The sequence below is a fragment of the Tenrec ecaudatus genome, chromosome X (assembly GCF_050624435.1).
Source record: "Tenrec ecaudatus isolate mTenEca1 chromosome X, mTenEca1.hap1, whole genome shotgun sequence".
Classification (NCBI taxonomy): Eukaryota; Metazoa; Chordata; class Mammalia; order Afrosoricida; family Tenrecidae; genus Tenrec; species Tenrec ecaudatus.
Window position 1 is genome coordinate 132,811,207 of NC_134548.1, and position 23,570 is coordinate 132,834,776.

Genomic DNA, 23,570 nt, shown 5'->3' on the forward strand with positions numbered 1-23,570 from the left:
AAGTACTCGGTTGACTGCCACACACCCTACTCACTTTTAAACACTGCTTCCAAACCATAGTATTAGTGGTGAGAAAGGATGTGGAGGACTGCAATCCCTCGGTGTTCAACAGAGTGGTGTTCCACAAACCCCCAGTTCTGAGGGGTGGCTTGAAAAGGTCAAAATAAAGGAATTCTCCTGTACATTCTGTCTTCATGAAAATTCTACTCTTGTAATGCCAAACAGCACTTTTTCCTCGTATCTTAGAAAAATTGTGATGAACCCTTCAGTAAGGGCTTTATATTTTTTTTCCACAAACCCCAGCATGAGCCCTGAGTAGATCTTCAAACAGCCTCATTCACAATGGCATATGTCTTTAAAACCCTCCAGATCATTTTAGCTAAAGGGGGGAGGAGTATTTTATGATATCTGAGACTTTGCTACCTATCTCACCAAAAAAAGGATAAAAGTGCTGTCGTGTGGTGAAACACGTTTCCAGCCAGAAGATGGCGAACAAGAAAGCCAGATACACATGTTCATCGCAACTTTCAACTGCCCTCCTTGCCACAAATTAAAACTGGGGGGAAAGGGGGGATGTGCTATCTTGACTTTAAACGAAGTTCACTTAAAACTCTCACTGGCCTTTAGCTTTAAGAACTTTGTTGCCAGTGGATTTTCACATCATCAAATAAATAAATTCAATCTGGAGCAAAATGATGAGTCAAATTTAAGTGGTGTTCGCAGATATTGAGGAAGGAGTCTTACAATTTGCCCAAGGCGGCGAGAACTTGGCAGGACCGCCCAGAGCTGAACTCAGTGTTGAGGGTCGGGGACTCAAATGAAAAGCCCATCTTGGAACAGAGATCATTAATTCAGCATGCCCAAGTCTTACCTGTGGAGTATTTTCCTTCCATCACGTTGAAAGGCTGAACCCTGAGATCAAAGGTATTTATCTGAAAGGCGCCTGACACTGTAACAGTCTGCTCTTTGTTGCACATATAAGAACTTCCCAGAGGGGCATCCCAGTAGCTCAGATTGCTGTTTGCGAAACTGAGAACTGTGAGAGAGAAACACAGGTCAGTGGCATCATCTTCCCAGCAACATCAAAACGACAGCAGGCTTCAATCCTGAACAAACTATTGGCAATTTCAAAATGAGGTATGGGAACTTGAGGCCCAGGCTCTTAGCCACAAAAAGTCATTCTTACTCTTATTAGATTCCCAGGCCTTTCTGCAGATGTCAATTATTTAAAAAATTTTTATTGGGACATAGCATAAAATTTAATTTTTTGATATTAAGATTTGTGTAATCATCACCATAATCAATTTGCAAACATTTTCTTCTTTAATTCAATGTTGTTAGCTCCCGCTTTTTCACCCATCCTCCTTCGCCATGCCCCTAGGCTATTATCACCCCAGTTACTGTCTCTACAGATCTGCCTACCCTGGGCTACATGGAGAAAATCATACAAAATACAATCAGGAAGCACACAAAGAATCAAACCAAAATAATCTCAACAATGTGTAAACAAAGCAGACAAAACTCATGCAAAAAGAAAGCATAAATTAAAAACGGAAACAATACTAAAATGGGTCCAAAGCAAAAAACAGATGCTAAGGGATTAACGTTTAACCTAATTACATCTGTCATAATCAACTTTATAATGCTCTATGATAGCAAAGTGATTCACATCCTTGGACTTTGAAAAAATGGGACACTACAAAGAAATCAAGCTCTCCTGTCCTCAGATATTAGTTTTGAAATTGTGGTTAAGGTATTCTTACATAGAATCATCTAGTTACATAGAATCATTTGGTTAATGGAGAATTATGGTTTCTATTTCCTTCATTTAACCCACGCTTTTCTCCCACAGGTTAATGCTTACCAGAGCCGTTTCCCATATTCAGGCTGACATTCACTTCTTTCAGATAGAATCGGTTTCCGTTTTTCTGTTTGAAAAAAAAGTTTCCAGTTAATAGTGCACAGCTGTCTGCAGGTACAACTACTATCGTAGGAAGAAAGCAAGCTATCAACTATTATTGCATAGAAGATGAAACCAGGGATTCGATGCTGGCCAGCAGAATAAATGGCAAGAACGGAAAGGAAAACTCAAAAGGAGGACTGTAAGGCATTGCCTCTGCAGTTAGTTTCTGATTCGGGGATCTTAGCCGTAGCCTCCTGGTCTTGGCTACTGGGCAATTCACTCCCTCCTTCTGTCACTTATTTAGCCTTGAGCCCTTGCTGCTTCCCAGCTTGAATCATAATCACCTCTGTAAGGTCTGAGGGGCCGGCCCCAACCCCAACTATGTGGACAACCCCCACACCCCCCAGAAGAATTCACTTCAGAGGACAGCACTGAAGTTATAGTTCAGGGAGAGAGACATGTCTGATCAGAGCGTACAGGAGCAAATGAAGGGGGAGGGAGACCGAGTGAAGCACATCATGGTCCACCAAGCCCCGAGGATGATATTCCTGCTCAGAGCAGCCAAGGCACAGAGAGGACCATAGGGTCAGCCCCACTGTGAGACACGACATCCCTCACTGACCCATAGGCCTATGGGGGACAACACTGGAGACAAAGTGCAGCAATTGTGGCCGATCTGACCCCACCACACCGAGGCAAAACACAAAGGGCATGCAACAGAACAGCAAAGGGAGAAGTCCCCAGGGAATACCACAAATGGACTTTGGGGCCAGGGCGTGGCACCCCATCAGACTGGACCAGAAAACACTCCTAAAGGTCAACAAAGAGATCTTGAAGTATTTATAGGCTTTTTTTTGTTTTGCTTTGGTATTTTTTGTTGTCCTCATTTTTGTTGTTGCTTTGCTGTCTTGTTTTTGTGCACATTATTATTTCTGCATGTCTATCTATATAAGATAGGTGAGATAAACGATTTGGAGGAGAAAACAATGGGAGCGACGGTTCTGGGGGGGACACAGGAGGGGAGGAGGCGGGGGAAAGGAAGTTCATGCTAACAAACCCAGGGACAAGGGAACAAGTGATCCAAAATTGGTGGCAAGGAGGGTGTAGAAAGCCTGGTAGGCCTTGATCAAGGGCAATGTAACTGAGAGGAATTACTGAAACCCAATTGATGTATGTATGGATTGTGATAAGAGTTGTATGAGCCCCTAATAAAACGATCAAAAAAAAAGAACCAGACTCACAAGGATGGTAGTCATTTATTGAAAACTTACCATGTGCCAAAAACTATTCTTTATACTTTACCTCAGAGTGCTCAGCAAAGGAACACCCATATGCAGAAGGGGCTGGTACGGTCCCATGTTGAGATAGGACAATGAAAGCCCTGGGTAGGAAGCACCCCCAAAGGATGGGTACTCACCTAAACAAACAAATGCATTGTCATGGAGTCAAATCTGACTCACAGTGACCCTACAGGGCACAGTAGAACTGTGGGTTTCCAAGGCTGTAAATCTTTATGGGAATATACAGCCCCATCTTCCTCGCACAGAGTGACCGGTTGTTTCACATTGCTGATCTTGTGGTTGGCAGCCCAAAATGAGACCCACTAGGCCACCAGGGTTTCTAAGATCTAGCTGTAAATCTTTATGGGAATATACAGCCCCATCTTCCTCGCACAGAGTGACCGGTTGTTTCACATTGCTGATCTTGTGGTTGGCAGCCCAAAATGAGACCCACTAGGCCACCAGGGTTTCTAAGATCTATCTTTCAGTGAGTAGCATCACTGGCAAGCTACGATTAGAGCTCCAGGATTTCTAGGGACTTCTGTGTCCTTCTGCCTCACACAGTGTGTACAGGGGATGGTGGGAGGGTGGCCAAAGATTTGTGAGGAGGGAAGAAAAAGGAAAAAAGGTTGGAAATCCAGGATCATTTATGGGGCTGGGGTGGAATTTTGATGTTACCTATCTGGCAGCACAGTGATTACGTGGTGGGCTGCAATCCACAAAGTTGCAGTTTGAAACCACCAGCCACTCCTTTGGAGAAAGATAGGGCTTTCTACTCCTGTAAACAGTTAGTCTCAGAAATGCACAGTGCAGTTCTACCCTGCCCTATAGGCTTGCTAAGAGTCAGTATCAACTCAATGACAATGAGTATGTGTGCTCATGGATGTGTGTGTGTGTGTGTGTGTGTGTGTGTGTGTGTGTGTGTGTGTAAAACCCAGAGTCACTGCACTGCTGGGGGAGAGGAAAGAAGAGACTAGTTAGGCGGCTATTTTGAACAGTTCAGGCAAAGGGCAGCATGCCCCACAACCAGGACCAAAGGATGGAAACAAAAAGGGCTGGAAAGAAATTTCACGAGGAAGCATAAAGGAGGGTTTGTCAACTTTATTATGTCTCTTTTCTGCTTAAGGTAGGTCTCAGCTTGGCATTCCAGGTTCTCCACAATTGGTTCCAAAACATCTTTCCCAACTATCCATGCCATATGCCCCTTTCTCCAGACTGCACGGGACTGTATCCCTGTTCCCCAGGATAGTCTATGCTTTTCTACTTCTCCTATCTTCACATGCAGAATCTTACCCATACTTAATGGTCCACCTCCAATGTCACCCCTTCCAATAAACCTACATAACTCTCTTCCAGCTAGAGTGATACCTCTCCTCTCCCCTATTCACCCACAGCACCCACTTTGTACGCACCATCCACCATACTCTATTGCCAACAGAATCAAGGTCAAAAGCTGTAGCGTGGCATTCAAGGTTTTATATGCACACACAAAACAGGTTTTTTTAAGTTGATACTTCTGTGTTAACACTACACTGGAGGGTGGAGGAGCACGGTAAGTCTACACATGCCCTCTTTGTATCCCACCACAGCATCCTGCATATAAGACACAATCTATAAATAATCCTCGGTGGCATCTTTCATACTCAAAGTGAAGGGGCTATGAGCCTCCAATACACTCTGGTGACTTTGCAGTTGTTGCTTGACTCCCAAAACATCCTGGTGGTGTAGCAGGTTACATATTTGCCTGTTAACCACAGGCCGATGGTTATCAAACCCACCAGCTGCTCCTCGTGATAAAGATGAAGTTTTCTGCCCTCATAAAGATTTTCAGCCTCAGAACCCCACGGAGGCAGCTCTAAAGTCCTATAATGACTATATGTGTTGGCATAAATTCTATGGCAATGGGTTTTGGTTTTGCGTTTTCTTGACCTTTTTAAGTGTTTGTAGGAGGGTTAAAATGTTGCTCTTTTAGATCACATTTTTAAATGATTTGCCACACAAGTTAAATACTGCAGTTATTAAATGCCAAAATATTTCCCCATGAAATTCAGGAGAAACCATGTTCCTTTTCGGATCCTATCTATAGCTAGAAAGACCCCACTCTGAAAGAGAATGATGCATTGGGCTGTGATCCACAAGCTCTGCAGTTCAAAACTACCAGCAACTCTTCAGGAAAAACCTTTCTACTTCCGTAAGAGTTGTGTTCGAGACTCACAGTGGCATTTCTATCCTGTCCTATAGGGTTGTTATGAGTCAGCATCGACTCAATGGCAGTTGAATTTGTTTTGGTTTTTATTGACTGTAATGTGTCTGGGGAAGCCTCCTTATACCACATGGAACAGAAGTAGCTTAATGAGATTTTTTAATAACTCACTGATTGTACTGTAATGGTGAGGTGACCTGAATGCTGGTGTTGGGGGAGACTTCTGTATATCTTTCTCAAACATAATTTCCTAAAATAATCCATAACTACTCATCATAGACCCTATAGAGAAAAGGGTTTTTAGATGCGCACTGTCAAGTTCAAATATGAAATGATCAACTAAACCTGAGTTTTTATACTTAAATCAAATGTTGATACTTCTCCATTTCTTGATAAAGCAATCTGATTTCAGAGCAGAACTTTTTTTTAAATCCACTTATCTAAATACTCCTAGTTCAAGAAGCTGCGTTTACACTGGGGGGGAGGGGTCTCAACATCCCCTCCCCTAACAACTAAAACCGCAATAATTCTGCGCTCTTTATTCCTCTCATCCCATTTGCCGTCACATATAAACACACACACACATTTCCTTCACAAGAAATTATGGAGGTGATAATTGTTTCTACGAAGATAGAAATGAAGGGCTCTGATGATTAATTTCTGCTACCAAGAAGCAGAACAATTATGCTTTCTGTTTAGGGTTCAGCCCTTGCTATAAGCATGAACCACAAACACCTACATGTTGCCAGGCTTAGTGAATTCCTATAGGTACAGTACTGACTTAGAGTCTTGACCACAGGAAAAACCAAAGTTTCCTAGTATTATTATTGGTACTCTGACTTTGAGAATGAAGAGGGCAACGAATGTACAAGGGTGCTTTACTCAAGTGATGTATGAATGGATTGTGATAAGAGTTGTATGAGCCCCAATAAAAAGATTTATTAATTTTTTTAAAGTATATTCTCCTCTAAGCCTAAGGTATTATAGGACAGACACAAATTTTTTCTAACCAGTGACAGAGAAAAATATGATCATGGAATTCCTCTCATATATCTAGATTAGGTATATAGCTTTTTTGATGTAGATTCATTTTTGTTCCTGCTATCAAGTCTCTATAATAGTAGCATGGCCACTCTTTCGAAAAGTTTTATTTATTTTGTTGTTCAGAATATACTCGAGTGTAAGCCAACCTGAATATCACCTGAGGCACCTATGTTATCACAAAATATGCATTATAATATGCTGACTCGGCTTATATACGAGTATGTACAGTACAGAGCAAAACATGCACCAAATCCACAGTCTCTCCGTGTACCATTTAATGAGCAGCTCCATTCCACTAGCATTGAGTCAACTCCAACTACAGGAACAGGTTTCCTCAGCTGTTCCTCTTAGAGGGATGGGTGCGTTTGAACCACAAACGTTTTGGTTGGCAGTTGAACACTTACTCACTGAATATATCATTCTCACCTTCCTTTTCTGAGTTGTTCTTCCCCCATTAACATCGGAGCACTGCCCTCTGAGGTTCCCATCTAATCTTTCATGTTATGTTGGTCACTTTGATCCCAATAAATAGATATTAAAAGAGTATAATGTTGAAGGGAGACATCTTTAACTAGTTAAGCTAGACTATTGCTTGCTTTTCAGAGGATTTCAGGGGATATTTCTGCGTTAATATTTAAAGATTATCTCAGGGTAATTGTTAAGGGGGGTTGACCCACCTTCCATGGTTCCTTCCTTTGGAAGATGCTTTTACTGGTTAAACTCAACCATGGTTTGGTTTTCAGAAGACTTCAGGGCATGTTTCTGGTTTACAGTTTCAGGTAGGTAGTTTATTGTGCCAACCTGGCCGATAAATACATGTGGGGTTAACTGAAGAGCGGAGGGATAAATGGCTTGGTAAGCCTCACCTTTCAAGTATTCGGGTCTCTTGCTTTCAGATGGTCGGAGCAGGGTGCAGCTAACTTAGCCAGTTCCCTGCTTTAGCTGGCAAGGCTAACTTCCTGCAAGGCATCCCTGAGGAGAAGTTACATGGACCTACCACGATGCAGCCCTGGGTGCTAAGAGCACCCATGTGGAGACACCTACCAGTGCTGAGATGTTTACACGCTCACTGACGGCTTTCTCCTGCAGTCGGCATCACTGCGTCTGTTCTATGAGATGGAGAAGGACTTTGTGGGCTTGGGAAGCACTGGGTTGGGATGTTTTCTTCATGAGCACTTAACCTTCATAAAAAACTCTCTCTTATACATGTTTCTGTGGATTTGTTTCTCCAAAGAACCCAGATTAACACACAGTTTAAAGATTATCACAGGGTAACAGTTTAGGGAATCATCCAACTAAAATATACCTTCCTTTAGAACAGCAGTTCTCAACCTGTGGGTCGCGGTCCCTGTGGGGTTCGAACCACCTTTTCACAGGGGTGGCCCTATTCTTAACAGTAGCAAAACGACAGTTACGAAGTAGCAACGAAAATACTTTTATGGTAGGGGGTCACCACAACATGAGGAACTATATCAAAGGGTCGTGGCATTAGAAAGGTTGAGAACCACTGGTTTAGAAGCAGTCTCTTACTAGTTAAACTAAACTATTGTTTGGTTCTCAAACGACTTCAACAGCTATTTCTAGTTTAAGGTTTAAAGATTATCTCGGGGCAATAGTTAGGGGCATCTACCTTTGGCACTGCAAATTCTGGAATCCATGAACACATCAGAGTCAGCTTGACCTTACTCCTGCTTGATCAGGATCCTTCTATAAAATCTTGATCAGAACAAACCAAGGGACAAGGGAACAACAAGTGATCCAAATCGGAGGTGAGGAGGGTGTAGAAGGCCTGGTAGGGCGTGATCAAGGGTAACATAACCAAGAGGAATTACTGAAACCCAAATGAAGATGACTGAGCATAATAGTGGGACAAGAGGAAAGTCAAAGGAAATAAAGGAAAGAGCTAGGAGGCAAAGGGCATTTATAGAGGTCTAAATACAGCCAAGTACATATGTAAATATATTTATATATGATGGGGAAATAGATTTAAGTGCATATATTTATAGGTTTAGTATTAAGGTAGCAGATGGACATTGGACCTCCAATCAAGTATTCCCTCAATACAAGAATACTTTGTTCTCTTAAGCAGGAATTCCATGCACCTTCCAGATGCGATCGCTGAAGACAACGCGGGTGCATAAGCAAATGTTTTGAAGAAAGGTGATGGTGCCGAGCTATCAAAAGATATAGCGTCTGGGGTCTTAAAGGCTTGAAGATAAACAAGCGGCCACCTATCTCAAAAGCAACAAAGCCCATATCAAAGAAGCACATCAGCCTGAGTGATCACAACGTGTTGAAGGGATCAGGTATAGACATCAAAGAACAAAAAAATCGTATCGTTGTGTGCTCACCTCCCTGATATGATCGCTGAAGACAAACGGGTGCATAAGCAAATGTGCTGAAGAATGTTGATGGTGCCCGGATATCAAAAGACAGTGTGTGGGGTCTTAAAGGCTTGAAGGTAAACAAGTGATCATCTAACACAGAAGCAACAAAGCCCACATGGAAAAAGTACACCAGCCTGTGCATTCACGAAGTGTCGAAGGGATCAGGTATCAGGCATCATCAGAACAAAAAAAAATCATATCATTGTGAATGAGGGGGAGGGAGTACGGAGTAGAGACTCAAACTCCATTTGTAGGCCACTGGACATCTCTTATAGAAGGGTCTCGGGGAGGAGACAAGCCAGTCAGGGTGTAGTGTAGGAACAATGAAATATACAACTTTCCTCTAGTTCCAAAATGCTTCCTCCCCACCCACTATCATGATCCCAGTTTTACCTTACAAATCTGGCTAGACCAGAGGATGTACACTGATACAGATAGGAACTGGAAACACAGGGAATCCAGCATGGATGATCCCTTCAGGACCAGTGGTGAGAGTGGCGATACTGGGAGGGTGGACTGGAAAGGGGGAACCCATTACAAGGATCTACATGTGTCTCCCTGGGGGACAGACAACAGAAAAGTGGGTAAAGGGAGACGTCGGACAGTGCAAGATATGAAAAAATAATAACATAAATTATCAAGGGTTCATGAGGGAGGGGAAAGTGGGGAGAGGGAAACTGAGGCCAGGCACTCAAGTGGTGAGAAAATATTTTGAGAATGATGAGGGCAATTATACAAATGTGCTTTACACAACTGATGTCTGTATGGTTTGTGGTAAGAGTTGTATGAGCCCCTAATAAAATGATTTAAAAAAATCTTTGATCAGAATATTTACTAATGATAGAACCAATTGTTCTGGTCTCATGGTTGCTCATTTAGGCAATTACCCACACATCCCACAACCTCCTTCAAGCCCTAACTCACTTCTTTGCCTCTGTTGATCCAGGAGAGGAGAGACTAATTGTGCCTTGGATAGACAATGAGTCTTAATAGAAGAGTCCAACCCACTAGGCCTCTGGAAGACCTTCAACGTTAATGGGGATCGATGGATCAATGTTTAGAATTAAGTAGTGTTGAAATAGACTAAAGCTAACTACTCCCCACAGATAACTATTTAGACCAGGCGTCCTCAAGCTACGGCCTGTGGGCCACATGCGGCCCGCCGAGGACATTTATCTGGCCTGCCGGGTTTTTTGCCCCATTGTTTTTTACTTCAAAGTAAGATATGTGGAGTGTGCATAGGAATTTGTTCATGGTTTTTTTTAAACTATAGTCTGGCCCTCCAACGGGTCTGAGGGACAGTGAACTGGCCCCCTGTTTAAAAAGCTTGAGGACCCCGGCTTTAGACTTGCAGGTGTGTGTCTACGGGAGTGAAGCACATGATAGAAAGCGATTACTCACCACAGCAAAGACAAAGTCAAGATAGTTGATGTTGCTGCTATTCAACCTAAGTAGAGCAGTTTGAGGATGGCAGCTGCCAGTGAAGTCAGTCGTATTGGGGTTGATGTTAATTACAGAAACAGCCTGTAGGAAAAGATGATGGCGAAACACACAGATTACCACAAAAGCCTAAAGGAAAGCTTTACACTCTATTGTCAAGTACTGGGTAGGACAAGAAAATCCTTTTTCTTTTACTTTTACTTTCCAACAAATTTGGCACAGATCCTCAAGCTATGACTCAGAGGACTGGGGTTGATTTTGTTTTGGTTTTGTTTTTTAAGAGGAATGAGCCAAATGAAAACACAAGAGCCATCTGCCTAGTTTGTTTAAGTTACCGCATCCTGGCAGTGCAATTTATTTGTTGGCACTCCCCCTGTAGTCTCAGTGGGACACTGCAGCTAGAAATAAATAGCATCATGTACTTGAGCGCATCTGTCTGATCCAAGCTGGAGCAGGAGAGTGCTGCACTGTTCTCATACATCAGTCTACTGTGTGCATTTCAGATACAAGTGTGGCAGCGCTCGATTTTAAATGGACTAAAATAAAGGCCTAGTCTTTGTATTTTCTTATTTTTAATAATATTTTGTGTTTTCGGTGAAGGCGTACACAACAAATGGGGTTCAACAAATTGATCAGTGACATCACATACATCTTTCACAATGTGTCAACATTCTCATTAATTGTGGTCTGGTTGTTTAGTTTTTAGAACTCTAGTTTCCCTGTCCCTGGTTTCATTATCTTTTTATCTTTGCTTTAGAGTAATTATTGACCTTCTGGTCTAAGACACATGGCTTTTTAATTTTGTGTGCCAATCTACCCTTCTACTAAATTGTGACTTCAAACTCAAAAAACCAGGTTCACTGCCATGGAGTCAATTCTGACTCATAGTAACCCAACTGATGGTAACTAGAATTTAAACTACAAAGAGTACCTTAAACTGCTAACGTTTGCTCCTGGCTAAGGCAACATCTATAAAGCTACAATAACCATTCATGGTTACAGGAACGCCAAACTGGTCGAATTCAACAAGTCCACATCAAATATTCATTTGAGATGGAGTTATTCTCGTCATGGCTACCCTGGAGATGCAAATAGAACACCCTATATTTAAAGGAAATGCACGTAAAATATATCACTGAAAATAGACAACAATACCTTGTCCTGAGTTACGTTCAGCTGCAGCCCCATGTTGGCCAGAAGACATGTCCCATTCTCACGAACATAATAGGCTCCCACCTCCGGCTTGCCCTTGGGAGTGGGTGCTGCAGTAGGAGCTGGTGCAGTCGTGTGAATGATGGGGGCCAGTGTTGTTGCAGTTTTATCTTTCTCACACAGAAACTCTTAAAACAAAACCCACAGGACAAAATCAAGGAAAGTGGACTTTCTTCTTAAACCCTCAGGTCAAGGAAGAACAAAATATCTCTCATACTAGAAAGTCCAAGTGGGTTGTATTTGGGGAAATGAGTAATTTGCGCACTTCAGACTAAGTGAGCCTGAAAGGTTCAGGCTGCTGCTTCATCAAGAGCCCAATTCCAAGACCAAGATACAGCCGACGAGCTAAGGACATGCAAAAAAGGTGGATGCACCCACACAGGACAGCACACTTGTCTTTTTCAAGCCCTTAAATCCCTTATTCAAAAATACCCTCACCTGCTTCTTACATGAAATTCCGGGATTTAACTTTGAAAACAGTTCCACCCACCTTCGGTACAATCATGATTTACTACTAGAAAAGAAAGTTTTGAAATCACAGAAAGATATACCTACAAATGAACCTTCTGTTCCTATTACCCCTTGAGGAAATCAAGTAGTTTTCTAGAACTGGTCAACGAGAAATGCTGACATTTCCATAAAGTCACATACACCAAACCAAAACAAACCAGTTGCGGTGAGTCAATTCCGACTCATGGTGATCCTGTACATGTCAAAGGAGAGCTGAGCTTCAGAGATTTCAAACACTGGGGTCTTGGGGAAGCAAAATGGCACGCCGTTCTTCCAACGTGGATCCGAAATGCCAACCTTTCGTTAGGAACTGAGCACTTAACTTCTAACACCACCTCGAGACTCCATAAAGTCACAGAATGATTTTTAAAAGATTAGAACAAATTTCCCAACCTTGGTTTTGCACCTGCTGAGGACCTGGTGAACAAGCTACCAGAGGATCTGTTCAAATATTATGCTTAAACAGTCTAGTCCACAATAACAACAAAGATTTTAGAACCTGAAAGCTACAAATTGGCTTTAATGTAGAAATGCTTTCAGATAATGACTTCCAATGAAAGCTCTATGGTATGCTCCTTCATTTTTTCAAAACACTATGTTAATTTTGATATAGCCAAAACTTAATTTATAACAATATATCTTCAAAAACAAATCCAAAGAATAGCACCTCTCATTGCAGTTGGAATCTGAATTTTGCTTTAAATATGGCCAGACCCATCCATGAGAGCTTTAGGATTTCACTCTTGGCTGATACTATGTTTCTTTTATGGGTAAATCTTGATCAGGGGCCAAATTGCTAACTTTTACTATTTAGCCATTTTTCTTGATCTTGTTCTCTGATTCCATACATTCTGGATTGTTCAATGGATTTGTAATAAACTTCCAAAATGAAGGGAAATTTCCTATTCATTGTTTGTCTGAAATCTTGGCTTGTGTTCATTTTATCAAACAAAAAATAAGCTCCAAAAACACCTGCGAGTTCAGCTACTAAACTCCTTTATGATCTTCTTCGCCAGTGGTTTTTCAGAGTGGGCCATCCTGAAGCATGAACCTGCGGGAAAGTCAGTATACGCTAATCTTTAATTCGGCTTCCAGTATAGAAATGCACACTTACAGTACTCACCTTTCGTGCTTACGGTGCCATTTTGGACAAAAGCTTGCACAAGAATGCCCCAATACTGATGAACAACATCACTGCTTTCTAAAGTTGACAAACTATTGCATCTAAAGATGTTATTCATTGGAATTCCAATTTTCACGGTGTCATACACAGTGATAACTCCTATAAAACAAGATCAACAAGAATTGTTTCCAAGCAGGTAGAGGAAGCATGCCAATATAAATACATTGATTAGGCTTCCTTCTCCTCCCCACTGCCTGCTCCACCCCATCCTCTAAATGACAAAAGGCGTGGCTTTTTTAGGGAATGCCGGATTCACTGAAGCTTGAACACCAGGAGTAGGGAGTTTGGTGAAGAAAGAGGGATGAAAAGGCAAAATTAAGTTGCAGCTGAGTAGTCGCACTTGGCATGACGTTCTATGACCTAAGGAGAGTTCACCCTTTATTTTGTTAGCTGTGAAGGTCTAGCTTCGGTTGTTTAAAGCAGAAAACAACAAACACACGTTTTCCTGTAAGGCCGATCATAAACTGGAAGGGGATAGGCCTAGAGATAAAACTTTTAAAGGTAAGCCATTTAAGAGGAAAGCCAGTTAGAAGGCTGCTGGCCTGATTCAGGCGATATGGGAGGGGTTACCTAAGCCAAGAGGATAGGAGGCTACAGCGAGAGAGCAAAGGAGCCAAATGGAAGACAAGTGTCTAAGGCAGAAGCAATAGGACTTGGTGATTAAACTAGGAAGAACACAGAGGGATTAATCAATGGTTTTATAGCAAAATCTTGTTTTTCTGGCAATTTCCTTAATTAATTAAAACACCCATCATGAGCTCCTAGAGGAGTGATTCTCAACCTTCCTAATACCGCAACCCTTTAATACAGTTCCTCATGTTCTGGTAACCATAAAATTACTTATGTTGCTACTTCATAAATGTCATTTTGCTACTGTTATGAATCAGGGGACCCCTGTGAAAGGGTTGTTCGACTGCCCCAAAGGGGTCGCGACCCACTGATTGAGAACCACTGTCCTGGCGTCTCTTCCTTGAGGCAATTTACAGTCTATTCTATTTCAGGAAACCTTCAGAATACAAAATCAATTAAGTTAGAGCCATTCTGTACAGAATCCAACTTTTTATTAGAATGTCAGCAGTGTACCTCAAGTTACCATGAGAGCACTTAGTCACACAAAGGACTTAGTCTTTTTTTTGGAGGAATAGTGAGGAAGGCCGGTCTACAAAGGCCTTTTGCTAGGCTGCAAGGAGCCCTGGTGGCACAGCGGTTCCAAGTTCAGTCTCGGGAGAAACACCAGGCTTTTTATTCCCATAAAGAGTTCATCTTGGAAACTCACAGGGCCAGTTCTATCCTGTCTATAGGATTGCTATGAGTTGGCATCGAATTTGAATTTTTTTTTGGAAATCTAGGCTGCTTCCTAAACTTTGTAGGTTCCCAAACTTATGTGGCCTTCTTCCCTCTTTACAGTAAAAAATTACTCAGCACGCCTTCCCCATCCCCCACCCTACCTTAAAAACTTTTGTTAACCCAGGAGCTTTTGCAGTGCCCGTGGAGCATTCCAGCGCCCTCTAGCGGGTAACTTTAGCTCACTTTGGTAAACACTGATGGACTTACTAGCAAGGCAGCCAATTAATGTGACCCTGGCTCCCTCTGCAACCTCCCTCCCTCCCAGCCCCACAAAACTAGGGGGGGGGGTTTAAAAATTGAATCAACTAGAATGTTTTCTCTAAAGCTATTTTTGAGAGTGAAAATTAAGTAAATAAATATGAACAATATTTGTATAGGGCTCAAAAACAAATGGGCAAAAAATATTTTGCAGAAATAATGGAGTTACGCTATGAAACAATAAAACTTTTCTTTTCATTGCAGGGATGTACTTATGTAATACAATATAAAGCCACAGACAGGAAGCACACATATCACATTCATGAGCATGCTTGCATCGCAGGAGAGGAGGAGGAAAGTGGGATCCAGAAGTGACCAGGAACCCACAAGGCTATCTGTATTCAGCGGACGAAAACGACGAACCAAATATTTTCAAAATGACATTCACTAATTCTGGGCAGTAGATGGGCATGTGTGGGTCAACTATATTATTCCCTGTACTTTTCTATATTGTAGTCATAAAAATGTCAACAAAAGAACACAGCAGCTTCAGAGTAAGGTTTATTTTTTTAATTCTCCACCATTCACTTAAGAAGCCATTTCATATCCCCCAAAAGTTTAAAATGTTATTTCACAGAAGCTAGGAATACAATATTCTCTCTTCCACTTGCTTAAAATTAAAAAGGGGGAACTGTAAAGGGTTAAGAAATTTTTGAGTCCAGTTTCCTCCATCAAGCTGTGACAGGTGAAGCCCCTCCTTCATTTTAATAGCAACCCTCCTTGTCCAGGCACAAGTCATCCCTTAATTACTCTGACAGCCTCTTAAACTGCATGCTCCACTATCCCAAAGTACTCCTGCAGAAGGTTCTTTAAGAACAATGGACTCTGCTTTTGTTATATCATTTTCCGACTTAAGACTTCAAAAAGTGTGTGGGGGAAAATTCCATTTTTTAAAACTCCATTTTCCCACAAAATTTCCCAAGTCCCCTCCCTAGCATTTCACTTTGGCCCCAGGGTCCCAGGTGGATGGGTTTTGGCTGCTCCCACTTCCAGTGAGTGGTTCCGTTGGCTAGTGAAGGGTTGCATTTTAATGGACCCAGAAGTGCAGCAGTTCATGTAAAACTTGGGAAGTCTTAATAAGGAGGGAGGAATGGAAACAATTACATCCCTAAAAAAATTAATTCATAGTGACCCCTGAGTTTCTGAGACTATAACTCTTTAAGGGATTTGAGCTTCTTTCTGCCTGAAGTGGTTGGCGGGTTCCAATTGCTGACCTTGTTGTTAACAGCCTAACAAGTAACCCACTCCACCATGAGTCTCAATGAACTCTCCAGCAGTGCATTCAGTGTTTGGGGTTATAGCAAAAATGAAACCTCCACGCACTATGTGTGCCTTTGAAATGTCCTAATACACATCTCAATTCTGGGAATGACAAAAAAACGGCCTGTCGCTGGCTTCAGTACACAATTACTTTGGGGGTTTATTTTGACCTGAAATGGTCTCAGAATTAGCAGTCAACGTTGACTTCCATCATTTCAACTTTAATGGCCATCATTTCCTTTTCCATGCAAATCCTAGCTAAAAAAAACTTGAAGATTAATCATTTCTGCTTGTTCCTGGGTCCTGTACACATTTTAACAGCAATTACTGAAGAATTTTATGATCCATTGAACATTTCTTGAGTTCCCACTAAGTAAATGAAATAAAAAGTGACGGCCCAGTGTGTGAACGCTGTGAGCTGAACAGACTTTAGTTCAAATGCCAACTCGCCCACTTAGCAGCTAGTGTGACCTCTGAGAAAGTAATTGAATCTCTTCAAGCCGCAGTCCCTTTACCTGTAAAACTAAGATAAAATCTGCTTACCGGGCTTGCCATTAAAGATGAAGGGAGGTACAGCAATGATGACTGACGAGTGCTACAGAGGAAAGGACTCAAGCAGTCTGTAGATTGCACTATGGTGAGCATAGGTTGGGGGGAAACCTCTAAGTTTTGAATCTCATTAAGAAGACAGACCTCATCACGTGGATGTTTAAATATGCATGCTTGTATAATTCAGAAAAAAAACAGACTGTACAATGAAGCCAACTCTCAAGGTTACCTTTATCTTTCGCTTCAGGGAATGCTGCGGTATTACTAGTGTTGTAGGAAACTGAGATGCTATCGATTGAATAAGTGGTCATCGCCTTCGTGAAATTCACAGTCCAGGAAAAGCCAGAGTCCAACTGAACCGCTATTCTGGGACCAGTCTTGCCATCACCGCAAGTGCTTCCTTTATATGTTGCAGTGCCACGGTCTGAAACGGTTACATTTTTCTAAAAAGAATGAGAAGTTTGGAGGCACAGAGCAAAAAGACAGAAATGAGTACCAAGCATCTGAAATCATCACACGGGCCCCATGGCCAGGTTGCACCGTGCTTGCTTTGCTGAATAAACCAGTCTCAGCGGGGTGTATGCCGAGATGACAACAAGGAGCCCTGGTGTTGTAGTTGGTTACTGTGTATACTACTAATCACAAGGTTAGTAGTAAGAAGCCACCAGCCATTCAGTGAGAGACAGGTGAGGCTTTCTGTTCTTACAACAAGCTACAGTCTCAGAAACCCACAGGGACATTTCTATTCTGTCCTATAGGGTTGCTATGAATCGGTATCAATGCAATGACAATTACTTTTGGGGTTTATTTGTTTTTTAAAAAAGAAATAGCATCAAAGAGTCATATTGGGTAAGCATGGTACTACTAACCTAAAGATTAGAAGTTCCAAAGCAGGAGAACGAGGAGGCTGTCTGCTCCTGTAAAATTTTACAGACTCAGAAACGCTACGTAGAGTCGCTATATGTCAGTATCAACTTAATGGTAATGGGTTGGGCAGGTTGGGTGATACCAAGGGACACGGGAAACTGGTCTGTTCTTAAGATTATTTGTTAATTAGGTGGTTAGTTGGTAGGGCAAACTAACAATTTTCTTTTAATTAAAAGAAAACCAGAAGGCAAAGGACTGAGGAATCCTGATGTAATCTTTAACCCTTAAACCAAAATATCTCCTGAAGACTTCTTAAAACCAAACAATTGTTTATTTAACTAGTAAAAAGGTCTTGGAAAAAAAGAGGACCTGATGCAGAGGGCTTAAGTGGAGAGCAAATGCTTTGAGAGTGATTAGGGCAAAGAATATATGGTACCGATGTGCTTTACACAATTGATGTATGTATATGCATGGATTGTGATAAGAGTTGTATGAGCCCCTAATGAAATGTTTAAATTAAAAAAATATCTGCCTTGAGCATGATGCTCTTTTTTTTTTTAATTTTAACAATTTATTGGGGCTGATACAATTCTTTTCACAGTTCATACATATACATATATCAATTGTATAAAGCACATCTGTACAGTCTTTGCCCTAATCATTTTTTTCTCTTTTCTTCTTTTACATTTTATTAGGGACTCAAACAACTCTTACCACAATCCATACATATACATACATCTTTTATGATCAATCTGTATGTGATCAAATTAGCAACAGTAACTGGAAAGATTAGATAGGAACCTTATGGGACAGGGAGTTGATGTTAATGGCCAAGGAACAATTCGGAATATCGGCTGGTACAACTCAACTTGTTCAATGCCACTGGAATACACATGTAGGAACGGTGGAACTGGTGTCTGTTTTGCAGTGTATATCTCAACAACAACAACAACAACAAAGAAAATCTTTTTTAAAAGGCCTGAAATCTTTTTTAGATGCCTGATCTTAGATCCCTTCGACACCTTGTGATCGCACTGGCCCGTGTGCTTCTTCCATGTGGGCTTTGTTGTTTCCAAATTAGATGGCCGCTTGTTTACTTTCAAGCCTTTAAGACCCCAGACGCTTTATCTTTTGATAGCCGGGCACCATCAACTTTCTTCGACACATTTGCTTATGCACACGTTTGTCTTCAGCGATAGTGTCAGGAAGGTGAGCATCACAGAATGCCGGATTATTAGAACAATGTGTTCTTGTGTTGAGAGAGTACTTGAGTGGAGGCCCAATGTCCATCTGCTACGTTAATTCTTAACATATAGATATGAGTACATGGTTCTATTCCCCTCTCGTTATATATATTTACATATGCACCTGCCTGTATTTAGGCCTCTATAAATGTCCTTTGCCTCCTAATTCTTTCCTATATTCCCTTTTACTTTCCTCTTGTCCCACCATCATGTTCGGCTTTCATCCAGGTTTAGTAATTCCTTGCTGCTACATTGCCCTTGATTAGGCCCCACTAGGCATCCTATACCTCCTTTCCATTGATTTTAGTTCACTTGTTGTTCCCTTGTCCCTGGGTTGGTTTCCCTCCCCACCCTTCCTTTCAGGTATCAGGCATCTAAGACCCAGAACAAAATCATACCCAATGTGAATGGGGAAGAATGCATGGAGTGGAGATCCAATGCCTATGTGTAGACAATTGGACATCCCCTCACAGAGGGTCACAGGGAAGAGATGAGTCAGTCAGGGTGCATTATAGCACCAATGAAACACACAAATTTCCTCTAGTTCTTTGGTGCTTCCTTCACCCCACTATCAAGCCCTCAATTCTACCTTACAAATCGGATTAGTCCAGAACATGCACTGCTACAGATAAGAGCCTGAAACACAGGGAATACAGGATAGATAAGCCCGTCAGGGCCAACAATGAGAGTAGAGATACCAGGAGGATTAGGGGAGGGTTGGGAGGGGGAAGGGGGAATTGATCACAAGGAACAACCTAGAACCCCTTCCCAGGGGGGACGGATAACAGAAAGACAGGTGAGGGGTGACGGAGGATGATGTAAGATATGAAAGCAATAATCTGGGGAGGCGGGTGAGGGGAGACGCCGGGGAGTGTAAGATAAGATATAATAATTATTTATAAACTATCAAGGGACCAGGGGTGGGATCGGGGAGGGAGATGGGGGGGAAAATGGAAACCGAGCTGATTCCAGGAACCCAAGTGGAAGGTGAATTATGAGAGTGACGAGTGCAACGAATGTATAAGGGTGCTTTGCTCAATTGATGTATGTACAGATTGTGATAAGAGCCTTATGAGCCCCAATAAAAAGATTTTTAAAAAATATTTAAAAAAAGAAAGCAATAATCTATAACTTATCAAGGGTTTGTGAGGGAGAGTGGACAGGGGAGCGAGGGGGAAGAAATGGGGAGCTGGTATCAGGGGCTCAAGTAGGAAGAGAATGCTTTGAAAAGGATGATGGTGGCATATTTGCAAATGTGCTTGACACACTGGATGAATGTATGGACTGTGACAAGAGATGTAAAAGTCCCAATAAAAGTAAGGGGAAAAAGTTGTTATAAATAAAAAGGACTGAGAGGAGAATAAAATAAAGAAGATTTTAATAGCAAGCAATTAAAAGGAGACAAGCTTTGATGCCAGTATGTTTTAAAGATGTCACAGTAGTTAAGACTTTGACACAATCAATACTCTTTGGAACTCTTGGATTTAACCAATTCCATGAAAAACCCACAGAACCCATGAATTACTGTATTCATTTTAGCACTAAACAATACCTTCAGTGGACATGCAAAAAAAAGTGTTAAAAGAGTCAACATGAATCTGATTTGTATGTGTTAAAAGGATTTTGGAAAATATTCAGATTTAAATTCCTACTCTACAACCCAAAGAAGAGTGTTTACTTACATAATTCTTGCTTGTTGTTTCATACTGTATTTGGAAATTCATCTGCCATTTTGCATAAAGGCAAGTAGCATTTTCTGAATCTCTCAAGTTGAGTTCCAAGGCATAAGACCGCACAGCTCCTGGATTTATTTTTGAAAAGATAGATTTAAAAAATGGTTTTAGGAAAATAGGTAAATGTATACATATATATCAAAAACAAGTTCTATCCACTACCAAAATTCAACCAGTTGTAAAAAATTAAACAAAATATTTTTAATATGTTATCCCAGTGACAATGTTTCTTTATATTTTGAGAAAGCATAGTCTCTCTTCCCCAAAAGCACAATAACTAGTCCTAGGCAGCTTAGATAATGGTACTGCCTAGGGACATGTACCCTATGCATCACTTCCACATTCATTTGTGGCTTGCTCATTGCACTTCAGGAAAATGGACTTTTGTTCAAGATAATGAAATATGAGAAAGGTTGGCAGGGCTGATCTGTTTAACTCCCATTTCTCTCAAACCAGGAGCTCTGGTGGCATAGTGGGTTATACGTTAGGCTGCTAATCACAAGGTCAGTAATTCAAAGCTCTGCAAGAGAAAGATGAGGCTTCCTGCTCTTGTAAAGGTTCCCAGACTGGGAACCCACAAGGGCTGCTCTACTCTATCCATGGGGCTGCTATGAGTCAGAACTACTTGATGGCAGAGGGTGTGGTTTTTTTTTCATAACCAGCTAGAGGAACATTCCCTGCAATAGTAATAATAATGAGTTCTGGTGTCTTGTAGTGATAAATCTTGTCGCAAGCTACAGAGCACACCGATGTCTGCCCAAAATATTTTATTCTGTTGTGATCAGAAATGAGCTAGTCATTCCACCACGTGACCAAAGCAGCAGCCATTCCAAAGGGTTGTTATAGCCATAAGCAAAGGGTTCATTTTTATAAATGCAAAACTTATCATTTTTCCTCAAACCCACATTAAAATCCAATTGATTCTAAGGGCCAATGAACCTTTTGACAGGGACTCAAAGTCATACCTGAAGTTATCAACCTGCTGTCTCAATAGAGAGAGATCTTACGGGGCCAGAACAGCACTGGGACTTTTCGGCAAACTTGACTCTCATCTTCCAGATTAGGGTAAACATAGAAACATTACCTAGTCAACAGAAGAGTCCAAGGGGAAAACATGCCGGCCACATACCAGCACCATAAATAATAGCAGCCATTTCAGGGTTGTCTCACTGTCTCACACATGACAGCTGTTTCTGGTTAAGAGAGTTGCACACACTTTCGTGATGTCTGAACGGTCCCGTGTTACCTACAGGTAGGGGCATGCTGTACACCATAGAGAATAAAGCCCTGAGGGAAATGCCAAGACAGCGTGCCTCGGCAACAGCTTTCAAGTTGTACACAAAGGCCTGTCACCATGCTCTGGGGAAACCTGGCTGCTTTACCAAGTGCAAATACCGTGCTGAGCTTGTGGTTACTGACAGTGACTAAATATATTGGCTAAGACTCCGAAAGACCTAATGTGAAGCCTAACGGATGTTGTAGACGAAAACTCTGCACTTAGAACAATAAGGAATGGAGCTGGCATCACCCAACCCAGGCCACTCTGTCATGATGAGAATTCCAGTTTCTAATTTTTCCCATCAACTGGAAGAAGTCTCCTTATTATAAGCTGGCAGCTTGTGATCCTGGCTAAGGTCCCTAGTGTTGGCATATTCTCTTTCTAGTCAGAAAACCATTACAGCTGAGAGATCTCAAAGGGCCTGCCAGGTTGTAATGGATAATGCATGTTTTCCTTAACAAACCACAACACGATTCAAACCTCCCGCTAATCAAGTTAATTTCTGGCTTTTGCAGGCTTTATTATAAAACTAACCAAGAATAGCCTCACAGGTACTGATCATGTTCTTTGCAAAGATAATAAAATAATGGAAAGAAAACTGTGTTTTGTTTGTTAGTTTAAAAAAAAGGCAGTAGCATCAAAGTGACAACTACGTGAGGAGGCCTTGGGTGATGCAAAGGATTAACTAGCTTGGAAGGTTGGATGTTCAAGTCCTCTCAGAGGTACCTTGGAAGAAAGGCATCTTGACTTGGCTTTTTTGTTTGTTTGTTTTATTAATCAATGTGTCCTGATCGCTGTTGTACAGAGTGGCTATAAATTGGGATCAACTTTAGGGCACGCACCCACCACCACCACCTGAGGTTTTGTGAAGCAGAAAGCTCAGGTCACAATTCAAATTTATTAGCACTGAAAACAAAACACAACACAACATAACCCAACACCCCTGCTATGAAGTCCATTCCGACTCACAGTGACCCTCTGTAAGGTTTCTGGGGATGGGAATCTCGGTAAGACCAGTCTCCTCTTTCTCCAGCAGAGAAGCTGGTGGGTTTGAATCACCAACCTTACAGTTAGCAGCCCGGCATTCACCCCACCCTCAGCACCACCAAGACTCCTTCCTCCCGACTCCAACACGCAAAACCCACCTCACTGCCCCAAAGTCCACTAGGACTCAGAGCGAGCCTAAAGGACAGGGAAGAACTGTCTCTGTGGGTTTCTGACCCTTTAACTCTTCACGGGAGTAGAAGGCCTCATTTTCGTCCCAAGGAGTAGCTGGTGGTTTTGAACTGCTGACCTTGTGGTTAGCAATGCAATGCGTAACTACCAGAGCTCCGATGAAATACACAAAAGGTTCTGGGACACTCTGTTCCATTCCCTTCACTGCCTTTCTTTCTAAGAGAATTAGTTCTTTCGTGTTCATGTCGTTTCCCAGTCTCCAACTACCATACTCAGATGCCACTTTTCTTCAAATGCCCGTCACCTCAAAGTTATTAATCCACAATGAAAACTCACTTTAGCTCCTCCACACTAGTTCCCTTCTCAGTGGCTGTGGTTCCCAATGAAAAGCAGGACCATAAACATTCAGGCGCAAGTTTTGGGAGCATCTTTCACTGTATTCACTTCATGAAGTTCTACTGATTATTTTTTCACCCCTTCAAAATCTCTATTAAATTGCCCTCTCTTTTATGTGTCCTTCCAGTCCATCACTCCACCCTTAAATTACAGAAATGTCTCCGAGCTGTCCCTACAAGTGCCGGCAGGTTCATGGATACAACTTCCTCGGAGAGCATGCTATTGTTAAATAAACCGGCTCCAAGACTCCCATGTTACATTGAAATTCCTCTGCCTGACTTTCAAAGAAAACCTCAACC

General features: G+C 41.8%; 1 protein-coding gene and 1 pseudogene across 2 annotated transcripts in view; both read right to left on the reverse strand.

Moving 5' to 3' along the window:
- Positions 1 to 23,570, reverse strand: part of LAMP2 (lysosomal associated membrane protein 2) — a 47,388-nt gene that overhangs the window by 12,478 nt on the left and 11,340 nt on the right. For both annotated transcript variants that reach the window (XM_075538606.1, XM_075538607.1), the window contains exons 2-8: positions 20,370 to 20,488; positions 16,806 to 17,019; positions 13,103 to 13,261; positions 11,413 to 11,597; positions 10,219 to 10,341; positions 1,865 to 1,928; positions 872 to 1,036 (exon numbers count right to left, since the gene is read on the reverse strand). In XM_075538606.1, coding sequence (XP_075394721.1) covers positions 872 to 1,036; positions 1,865 to 1,928; positions 10,219 to 10,341; positions 11,413 to 11,597; positions 13,103 to 13,261; positions 16,806 to 17,019; positions 20,370 to 20,488 — 1,029 coding nt within the window. The remainder of the gene's footprint in view (positions 1 to 871; positions 1,037 to 1,864; positions 1,929 to 10,218; positions 10,342 to 11,412; positions 11,598 to 13,102; positions 13,262 to 16,805; positions 17,020 to 20,369; positions 20,489 to 23,570) is intronic.
- LOC142433964 (protein CEBPZOS-like) lies at positions 11,620 to 13,080 on the reverse strand (annotated as a pseudogene).